The 11,542-nt window shown below is 38.6% G+C and overlaps 1 protein-coding gene across 1 annotated transcript; it reads right to left on the bottom strand.

Moving 5' to 3' along the window:
• Window positions 1-8,198: 8,198 nt before the first annotated feature.
• Window positions 8,199-11,163, bottom strand: LOC149224224 (LRR receptor kinase SERK2-like). Its single transcript, XM_089386039.1, has 2 exons — window positions 8,962-11,163; window positions 8,199-8,860 (listed from the first exon to the last, which is right to left on the bottom strand). The coding sequence occupies exons 1-2, from the start codon at window positions 10,772-10,774 to the stop codon at window positions 8,457-8,459; spliced, it is 2,217 nt and encodes a 738-aa protein (XP_089242165.1). The 5' UTR covers window positions 10,775-11,163; the 3' UTR covers window positions 8,199-8,456.
• Window positions 11,164-11,542: the final 379 nt, after the last annotated feature.

The raw sequence follows: 11,542 nt of genomic DNA on the forward strand, positions 1-11,542 counted from the left end.
GTTGCTTTCCTAAGATGAAACAATCACAATTAATAGCAATTTCTTTGATGGGAGGTAATCCTCTAACCATCTGTTTCTGCTACAACAATCTTAAACCTGAGAAGTGCAAGTGTCCAAACTGAAAGTTCCATAACCAATAATCATTAGAACATGCAACTGTAAACGAACTGACATGATCACGATAATTCATAATTATATGAAATAGTTTATTCCTCGTCATTCGCACCTTTTCTATCAATTGCTTGCTTGGGAGCTTGTTATATATAACACACTCTTGTCCTTGAAAAATAACTTTGTATCCCTTTTGCATCAATTGGCTAACACTTATTAAGTTATGTTTGAGACCAGGCACATGCTATACCTCTAAGATTGTCTTTTGCTCCCCCTTCTTTGTTAGAATGTTGACCACTCTTTTTCCATCTACATTGAAAGTCTTGTTAGTCCCCAACTTTACGTTTGTCTTCATAGATTGATCCAAATTTACAACCAAATTATTGTTTCTTGTCATGTGGTTATTGCAACCACTGTCTAATATCCATACAATATGAGAAGGTGCATGCATGGTATGGAAATCTAGGAACATCGAGTTAGTATTCTATGTGGTGACAGAATGGCATCCAAGTTGGTTTGGATGCGCCGAGTGTGGTCAAAGAGCACTTGGGACAGAATGAAGAGGTTTGCATGGAGGAGGAATGAAACGAACATTGGCCCAATTGACCGACATTTACCCAAGTGAAATAATGGAGGCGTATAAATAAAATGAACAACGGAGTGGAATGAGCAAGAGCAGAAGTCCCAAAATGGAGTAAGAGAAGTCTTGGCATGAACGAAGACACATGACCAAATGGAGGTGTAGGATTGAACGAAGGTGGAGGACCAAATGAAGTCACACAACCAAATGGAGGTGCTCTTTTGAAGGACCTGTCGAATATGATGGAGGCGCTCTTCTCAACTCTGGCTGAAGATCAAGATGTCATCTAAATACACCACCATGATTACATTGGTGAAGGGTCGTAAGATGTCGTCCATCAGTCTCATGAAGGTTGCAAGGGCATTCGTCAATCCAAACAGAATGACCAACGATTCGAAAAGGCCCGCCTTGGATTTGAAGGCAGTCTTCCACACATCGGAGGGTTCGATAGGCACCTGGTGATAACCTGACTTCAAGTCAATCCTTCTTAAATACTTTTCCCCCTTGAGCTGGTCCATAAGGTCATCAATTCGCGGGATTGGGTACATATTCCAGACAGTGATATTGTTCAACGCCCGATAGTCAATACAGAGCCTCCAGGTCCCATCCTTCTTCTATACCAATACAATCTGGCTCCCACAGGGTGATGAGCTTGGCTTGAAGTGCCCTTTATATAGTAGTTCTTGAATCTTCCTCTTAATCTCATCATTCTCCAGAACAGAACGTCGATAAATCGGTCCATTGGGCAGCGACGCGCCTGGGGTCAGATCAACGGAGTGCTTGACCTAACAATGTGAAGGTACCCCTGTGGGTGAGGAAAAAATATCCCTGTACTCCTCCATGACCTTGTCCATCTGCTGTTGTTGGGCAGAGGGGCCCTGCCTAGAAGTCGTGGCCACAACCTTCTTCTTGCCTTAAGGGCGAATCATAAGAAAAACAAATTTCATGGTCTAGGAAATGATCTTACTGCATTGGCTTGTAGTGATCAATGATATGGCGGTAAGCGGGGCTACCTCCGTGATATGTTGTTGAATGTTAGTTTTATTGTGTTAATTTCAACTTCAGATTTAAAAACAAATGCTTTTCAATTTCTTCATGTGAATAGGTTTCCTTATGGTGTTTGTGAATAAACAGGTAAATTTATGCCAAATTTTATGTTAAGTTCATGAACAAAATATCATGAAAAACAAGTGTTGAACAACAGCAATCAAATTTACAACAATCCATCAAAATGTACACTTACCATAGTGTTTTGATGAAGGAGTTCACCCCTCCTGGGCTACATCTCCTTGGTCTAGATCCCATGGCTTGGGCCTCTGTATTAGCTCAATAATGGAAAAAGTGTTGCTTACAATTCTCTATTGCTCTTGAAACCCACTTCAATGTGCTAAGAACATCAAAATTAGCTAGGAACACTTGTTCCTGATCCCAATTTGGTCGAATTTTGCCAAAGTTATGGTCAAAACCGTTTCTCCTAGAAAACCTCCACTAAAACTGGAGTAACTCCAGTTAGTCCCGCTAAAATTAGAGCAATATCTGAAATTGGAGGGACCACCAAATTCTCCGCTAAGTTTAACTGCGAGTTTAATTAACATTAAGCATGTTTAATTAAGTGATAACTGCGAATTAGCGCAAATACCGTGCGGTTTTTGGATAACCATTGACATTAAGTGTTGTAGTGGTCACATAGGCGACATTGAATGTCACGTTGACTGATGGTTAGCATGATATCCGCACGTTTTTCACTGACCATTAACCGACGGTTAATGTGGTGTGTTCACATGGAGGGGGTTGGCCTGCGGGCTGGCTCCCACCCAACCCTCAACCTTAAACTGTTATCAAAATAAATATAACTCGTGCCCATAGTCTTGTAAGAACCACCAGCATGGCACAATGGTAAGGCTTGGAGTTTGTTGGGGTGAGGTCGTGGGTTTGACCCTGCCGACCTGTCCATTATTTTGTCACACTACGCTTCGATAGCCAGCCTCTGGGGAGGGACACGTGGCGGCCTCCGAGCTTGCCACTTGTCCCCTCTTCATTGGTCCACCATAAACCAATAGAAATATGACACGTCACCACACCTGCAACCAACCATAGTATGCCACTTGGCGAACTCAGATTGGATGTTGACCAACTTGTTAACCCTGCCGAATCCCCTGCCATGTCATCAATATAGATTGCTGATTGTGCAGTGACTGTACATTTTTTTCAAAAATTCCTCTATTTGGCAAAGAGGACAGAACGCGATATATTCCTTATACAAAGTCAGCTTTTAGTGAAACAAGTTGCATTGGGATAATTTTACCGAGATAGACGCGTCGTTTAGGTTTCGAGCGATTCTAAGAACTTTGATTTTTGAGCTAAATACTGAGCACCTGATCATTCCTCCCCACTGGAAGCCTTTTGGACCCCAAAAGATACTATCAATTGTTCAACAGGTGAGGGTATAGCTCCCTCACCTTCTCGATCTACAACCATTTGGATTTAGAAGGCTTTTGTCCCTTGAGTCCCACTCTAAGGTATTCGACATTCCCTCTCTTTGAAGTTCTGGTTCTTCTGTCAAGTATGAGATCTTGCTGAAGTTCATCAAGATATTCTGGCGAGAAATCATCTATTGATGGTAGCTGAACATGCTCTCCTTGATCATCAATCAAAGGAGGCTCAAACAATCTCAAATTCTCAACATTAACAACATAGTATAGTTTCATATAAGGAAGCAAATCTAGCTTAAATTCATTGTTACCAATATTTTCTAGAATTTTAAAAGGACCATAACAGATTGGCTTCATATTTTTACCTTCCCCTTGAAGTCTCTCTTTGCTAATATATAACCAAACTTTGTCTCCAACTTGAAATTTATGATCGACACGGTGTCTGGCATGCCTTGCCTTGTCGCTGCTTTGACTTCTTTCAAGTTGTTCATGCACTGTGTGATGTATCAACTGAATTTGCTCAATGAACTTCCTTGCCTTATCGATGTCTCTATGACCATAAATGGCGACATCTTTCTCAAATATGAAGTCCAATGGCAATCTTGGAAAGTACCCAAAACATGCCTCAAATGATGATGTGTTTGTGGAAGAATTCTTTGCCATGTTGTATGCATGATGTATGTAATGCAACTGTTCATCCCACAACTCGGGATGTTTGCTGCAATATTCTCTAAGAAGATGAATGAATGTCATGTTGACCACCTCGGTTTGTCCATCTGTTTGCAGATGAAAGGTTGTACTCTTCTTCAACTTAGTGTCCATCATGTCCCACAAATTTGACCAAAAATTCCCAACAAATCGAGAATCTCAATCACTTACATTGGAAGTAAGAAGACCAAAATGAACCAAAATATTTTGGAAGAAAAGATGAGTTGTTTGTTCAGCTGTAATTTGCTTTTTACATGGTGTTAGAATACACATCTTGTTGAATCTGTCTACAACTACATACAAGTAATCATGACATTTTCTTGATAATGGAAGACCTCCTACAAAATCCATTGAGATACTCTCCCATGGACGTGAAGGTACCGAAAGTGGAGTGTACAATCCTAGTTTCCTATTACTAGGCTTACTTGTTGCACACAAAGAACATCCTCTAATGAACTGAGATACATTATCAAACATGTGTGGCTAATAACAATACCTTTGGAGATTCACTACTGTCTTACCTACACCAAAGTGTCCAACAATCAATGCAATGTGCACCTCCCTTATGATACTATTTCTTTCTCCCTATGGAATACATAACCTACCCAAGTGATACAACAAATTGTTATGTACATGGTAATCTAACTCTTCAATTTGGTTTCCTTGCCTTAAGCTTGCAAACACATCTTGAAAGTCATTATCATATGCATATTGCTCAATGTAACTTTCATGTAAAACAAAATTATGCTTGAGTATAATAGATGAATTTACAATAGATCTAGAAAGCATATCAACTACCTAACTGTAGATTCCCTTTTTGTACTTGATAACCAAGTGAAACCGTTGTAGAAAACCCATCCATCTAAAGTGTCGTGATTGCTGCAACTTTGACTGTGAATGTAAGTACTGCAATGGTTGATGGTGGATATGAATAATGGTCTCCCTTCCCATCAAGTAGTGTTTCCATTTTTTGACACTTTGTACCAATGCGTAAAGTTCTTTGTCATAAGTGGGATAGTTAGTCACAGCTCCATTAAAAAATTCAGAATTAAATGAAATGGGATTACCATACTGCATAAGAATTGCTCCCATGGCATAATCATTAGCATTCGTTTGAATCTTAAATGGTTGTCTAAGATCCGGAAGAGCCAATATTGGTGCTGAACTGATCTTTTGATTTAAAACATCAAATGCTTTCTATTGTACATCTCCCCAATGGAATAATTTCTTGAAACTAGTCAATGCATGTAATGGAGCTATAATGGAAGAAAAATTAAAAATAAATTTCCTCTAATATTGTGCTGCCCCTAGAAAAGTTCTTACCTCTGTAACTGAATTGGGCTTGGGCCAATTCAGAATGACCTCAACCTTAGAGGGGTTTATCTTCATCTCACCTCCTCCAACAATTTGTCCCAAATACACTAAAGAAGTCTTGCCAAATTCACACTTTGACATCTTTAAAAACAACTGTTTTTTTCTCAAGACATCAAGTACTTTGTCCACATGCATGGCATGTTCATCTATGGATTTGTTGAATATGAGAATATCATCTAAGTAAACAATGACAAAGTCATCTACACATGGTCTCAATACATCATTCATAACTCTCATGAAAGTAGCTGGAGAATATGTAATACTAAAAGGCATAACAAGCCACTCAAACAATCCTTGTTTAGTTTTAAATGTGGTTTTCCAAATGTCCTCTTCAACTATTCTAACTTGATGATAACAACTTCGTAAGTCTAACTTAGTGAAATACTTTGCATACCTCAACTGATTAAGCAAATAATCAATTCTTGGGAGTGGATAACGATTCTTTACCGTTATTTTGTTTAGTGCATGGAAATCCACACACATGCGCCAAGTCCTATCCTTCTTTGGCACCAAGACAATGGGTGAACCACATGACGAAGTAGATGGGCGTATGATACCTTTATTCAACAATTCTTGAATTTTTTTCTTGATCTCCATGCTCTCCATAATCAACATGCGACACATGCCAATGTTTGGAAGTGGAACATCCTGCTGCAACTGTATCTCATGCTGAATTCCCCTCTTGGGAGGTAACCCCTTTGGTTCCTAAAGCATCTCACCATGATTGCTTACCACATCAAAGAAATCAGATTTTAATTTGTCATCACAACCTTCAAAAGATTCATAATCAACATCAATCTTTTTCTTGACCATGAGAAGCACAAAATTTTTACTTACATTTACTAGTCTCTTCATCTGCCCTACATTAACCAAAGAAATGTTTAACTTTTTGCAATGGGCTCTCACAATGTACTCCACTCCAATCTTGAGCAACAGGTTTTTGTTCTCATGGCGATAAAATACTGCTTTCCTATCATACAAATAAGGACTTCCCAAAATGATTCATGATATGTCAAGTGGAACTATATCTAACTCAACTTCATCAATGAACTTTTCAGTAATGGCAAACTTGAATAAGCACTTCCTTGTAACCTGTAAATTTGGATTAGTGACTATCCAACCCAATGGATATGGCTTATGATGAGGTACTGTTTCAAGGTTAAGATTTTTGACCAAGCCTTCTGAAATTAAGTTTGATTATGACCCACTATCAAATAATGCATCAATCTGATTTGAAATTACCCTTAAATGGAACAACGTTATTCTTATTGATGTCTCAGCCAATGGCATGTATGACTGCTTATCAAATGACTCGACCAACTGAAGCACACTTGTGGACCTTGGATGGGTCTACCAGATAAATTACACCACGAGGTACACCATGAGGTTTTTTTCCTAAGGATGACACTAGAACTAACTACGCCAAGTTCTCAACAAAAACTCAATAAGATAGACAAACTCAAGATGTCCAAATTCCTTGCTCCTCTCCCCTTTTATAGGCTTGATGGACTCTCTAGAAGCCTTTATTTTATTATTTTCCCCAAAAAATGAAGGTAAATACCATGGGAAAATACCAACAAATTCCATGGTCAAATACTGTCCATCTCGACCATATAAAAAAAAAAATATTACAATAAGAAAGATAGAATATTATTGTTTTTTAATAACATATACCATTAAAGAAAAATACAATCATTTAACATTTTTCCATTAAAATTTTAAAGTTAAAAAAGAAGAATAAATTACATGCTACAATATTACACATACATCTCTACATATTAGAAAAATAAAACTATTTTCATTTTAAACAATGCATCAAAAGTATGACATAACTTTAAAATATACATATAGACACACCAAACACCACATGATTTTAACGAGCGTATATATATATATATATATATATATATATCTAATTTCATGGTTAAAGTACTAAAACATTATGTCAATAAAAATGTATCTCGTACTTTTCATAAAAATAAAATATTATTATTAAAAATTTAACATTTATATTATATTTATACAAATTTTAATAAAATAAAAATTATATATATGAAAAAGTTATTGAATTGTTTGCATTTTTTTTAAAACATCTTACAATATTTCTCCAAATTAAAAGATATACTATCTTTTATATATTTTAATTCTCACTAACATATTATTTTTAATTGATATACTTTCTATTATTTTTATTGATATACAAATCTCTCACTTGTATACTTCCCAATATGAACATAATCTTATTTAACTAACAAAGAGGAGTTCACTAACATTCAAATCTCTCAATTACATATTTCCTTATACTTTTCCTTTATGTATTAGTGTTCATGTATCACTACACAATTTGTACTTAAATTTTCTCATAAATGTTCAACATGTAAAAAAGGTTTTTTTTTTTTAAATTGTATTGCTGTTCATGTATAACTACACACAGTTTAATCTTAAATTTTCTTATAAATATTTGAAATATAAAAAAAAAAAAAAAAAAAAAAAAATTACTTTACTTTCTAATTGCACTTAATTGACACATTATATTTTTAAATTCATTTTATGAATTCATATTATTTATTTTATTTAAATTCTTTCTGTTTTAAAAATTATCAAATTTATGTAATTTTTTAATTAAATATTATAAATAAAAATAAAAATAATTTTTAAATTTCAAAATATTAATATTATAACTAAAAAATAAGACAACATTTAAATTTAACTTTGAAATAGTCAAATTTCCATTTTTTTAAATTGGCAAAAAAAACATTTAAGATTTTTAATATAAACATTATTTATGTATTTAAAAAAAACAACTTTGATCATCTATCAATACAAAATTTTCATTTATAAACATTGTCGATTTATTTTTTCCATGAACTAGTTTAATTTAAATGTAGCATTAAAATATTCTTAATCATGGATTCAAAATTCATAAATAATTCTACTTATTTAATTTAAAAGTATTGCATACAGATTTAATAAAAGTTCACTGGCAAAGTATGTATTTACTTTTTCAAATCCAATACACTCTTCATAAATTTTCTTAATCAAATCAAATCACCTTAACTTTTCCTTAATCAGATCACTCTAACTTTTCCCCCTTACAAACTTTAGTTCAATAAAAAGGCATAAAATTCACGATACCATCAACCCAGAAGATTGCTAAGATGCTTTCCATGATAACAGCCTCAGAAAGGTTATTGTCCCTTTAGGGTTAGTGTCCAAGTCACAGGCAACCCATGCATTATATGCTAAGTCCATCAATGAGACGAGGATGTGACCAGAGGCGATGGAGAATGCTCTCTTTTGGGCACTGCAACTGAGTACAATGTACTTAAATTGTGAACGACTTCTCTCATGCTTGGTCTATGTTTGGGTGTGTATGAACTGCAAGCCAATCCCAAATACAATACTTTAATCATCTCATCTTTAATCGAAGATGAAGATGAGCACTCGCCGGACGCGCCTCCCTCGAAGAAGTGAGGAGCAACAACGCTCAACGGATTGCCATTGCCAATGGCATCCACCACCCACTGTCGGAGTGTCGTTCTTCCGTCCAAAAACATCTCACATGTTGGGCTTCTACCGCTCACCATTTCCAGAAGGACGATACCATAGCTGTATACGTCAACCTTTGAGGTGATTTTCGAACCAGCTGCATACTCTGTAACACACAAAGCCAAGCACATGCAGGATCGAACTTCCATAATCAAAATTTATAAAGTATACAAACGAAAGTAAGAGGGTCAATTATCTTGTTTGTACCTGGTGCCATGTACCCGATGGAACCCCTAATGTTGGAGGTACTGAATCCGTTGCTCATGTCGCCATATTTCAGAATTCGTGAGAGCCCAAAATCAGCAATTGCAGGTTTGAGGTCGAAATCAAGCAAGATGTTGTAGGGTTTGAGATCACAATGAAGAATAGGTTCTAAACCCTCTTTGTGAAGATAAAGCAATCCATTCGCCACTCCCACTGCGATACTCACCACAGTTTCCCAATCCAGAATTTTCTCTTCTATATGCCTCGCCAAGGTTCCATTCGCCATCATCTCCATAACCAGCGAAACCATTCCGGGGCTGTTGCAATAACCTAGCACTCGAACTAGGTTTCGGTGTCTTGTCATGGCTAACACCCGCAATTCAGCGATTAGATTACCGTGCAATGACTCCATGCTCGTATCGTCTTTGAATCTCTTAATGGCGACCTCCAATCCATCAGGAAGGGAGCCTCTATACACTGTTGCTGATTTGCCAGAACCAACAATATTCTGTGGACTAAATCCTCCAGTTGCCTCGAACAGCTCGGTTGGGGACATTGATTTTATCCAGTTGGCCTTCTCTGAGATTCCAGCATAATATTTCGTAGAGGCAAGTTGCATAGCATTCTCCTTCTTCGACTTTGCTCGAGCACGGATAAAACACAATACCGAAGCTGCTGCGGTGACTCCCACAAATGCCAAGGTGGAGAATATTATGGCTAATTTCTTCCCTTTGCTAAGTCTGGGAGATGAGGTAGGGGCCGAAGCTGCAGGGCAAGCTCTGCCGAGGATGGGTCCGCATAAACCTTCGTTTCGAAGAAAAGAAGTGGCCGTCAGATTTCGGAACGCGCCCTTGTTTGGAATTGGCCCCGACAGACGGTTGTAGGAGACATTGAGAGAGCGGAGAGTTACCATTTCGCCGAGGTATGGTGGTATTGAACCGGACAACTGATTGTCGGAAAGATCCAAATCTGTAAGAGTAATCATGGATCGAAACCACAGCGGAATTTGTCCCTCGAGGCGGTTGCCAGAAAGGTTGAGATGGAGGACTTCCACGCAGCTTGCCATAGTGGCGGGAATCTGACCACTCAGCAGATTCCCTGCGAGGTCTATGTTGGTAACAAGCATCATGCCTCCGATCTCGGCAGGAATTTTGCCTTCAAGTAGATTACGCGGCATAGAAAATGATTTAACTATTTGCCGTAAATTTGCAACAGCAGGAGGAATATTACCTCGAAGCCGATTGTAGCCGAGATTCAAGTCTTGCAGCTTAGTACAGTTGGACAGGCTGTCTGGAATTGTACCGCTCAATTCATTGTGGTCGAGGGAAAGACTAGCAAGCTGCGTCAAACTGCGGCCAAGTTCTTCTGGTATACGCCCACTGAGCCGATTTCCGGAGAGCCAAATCTGGGCCAAGCTTGAGCAATTTCCCAGCTCCCCTGGTATCCCTCCGCTTAAATCGTTATCATATGCCACAAATCTGGTGACTGACTTTAAGCGGCCATAGTCGCTGGGTATGCTTCCCGTTAGCAAATTACGCCGCACGTTGAGGTACTGAACATTTGTTAGATTACCGAGCTGCGGCGGTAGGGAGCCAGTGAGGAAATTGGCACTTATCAAGAAATCGCCGACGTTAGATAGCTGTCCGAAAGATATGGGGATTCTGCCCGTAAAAGAGTTACGGAAGATGGCCAAGACTTTGAGTGCAGTAACGTTCCCAAGTGCACTAGGCATCGGACCTTGAAAGTTGGCATTATCTATGAAGAGCCTCTCGAGGTACCGTAATTTTCCGAATTCTCCAGGAATTGCACCGGACATACGGTTGTTTCCAATTACGAATGACCGCAGTTGAGTACAGTTGGAGGGGATGGATATGGGAAGAGTACCCGTGAAGTCGTTAAAGCCTAAACACAGGTGATCTAATCTAGACAGCAAGCCCAATTCTGGAGGTATAGTCCCATTCAACAAGAGATTGAAACACAAGTCCAGCACAGTAAGCTTTGTGTTGTTGGAAAGAGCCAGCGGAATCGGGCCTACGAAGTTGTTCTGACGGAGGTTGAGATGGTGGAGATTGGACAGCAGACCAAGCCTAGGAGGAATGAAGCCACCTAGATTGTTGTACGAAATGTCCAGATACTGAAAAGCAGTGGAATTGAAGAGATTGGTAGGAAGGATGCCACTAATTTGGTTGTGGCAAGCGACAGAATGGAGAGCGAGGAATTAGGTCCTCCAAAGAGAGAAGGAGGAATGGAACCCCTGAAAGTATTGTAGGACAGGTTGAGCGATGCCAAGTGGTGGAGATGGCCCAATTCCGGTGGGATCGAACCGGAGAGGCTCCTGTTTTGCAGATTCAGGGCCACAACTTTCCGTCGATTCTCGGCGTCGCAGGTGACACCAGTCCAGTTACAGAAGTTCGTGATGGACGGTTCGACCCAGTCGTCCAGCGACAGATAATTGTAAGTTCGTTTGATTGCTAACAGGAGCTGTGCATCACGTGGAACATTAGTGTAATTTGCCCCCAATGCAGCTACGGATATAGAAATCATGTGTAGCGCCAACCAGAGGAACGGAGCATTAGGGTTCCTT

This window comes from Pinus tabuliformis, chromosome Q (assembly GCF_031772625.1).
Source record: "Pinus tabuliformis cultivar Carrire ecotype Pingquan chromosome Q, CPIR1, whole genome shotgun sequence".
NCBI lineage: Eukaryota > Viridiplantae > Streptophyta > Pinopsida > Pinales > Pinaceae > Pinus > Pinus tabuliformis.

Coding starts and splice junctions, on each gene's coding strand:
- LOC149224224 (XM_089386039.1), bottom strand. CDS start 10,774: ATGTCCGGTGCAATTCCTGGAGAATTCGGAAAATTACGGTACCTCGAG. Junction 8,861..8,961: donor CATCGGGTACATGGCACCAG/GTACAAACAAGA, acceptor TGTGTGTTACAG/AGTATGCAGCTGGTTCGAAA.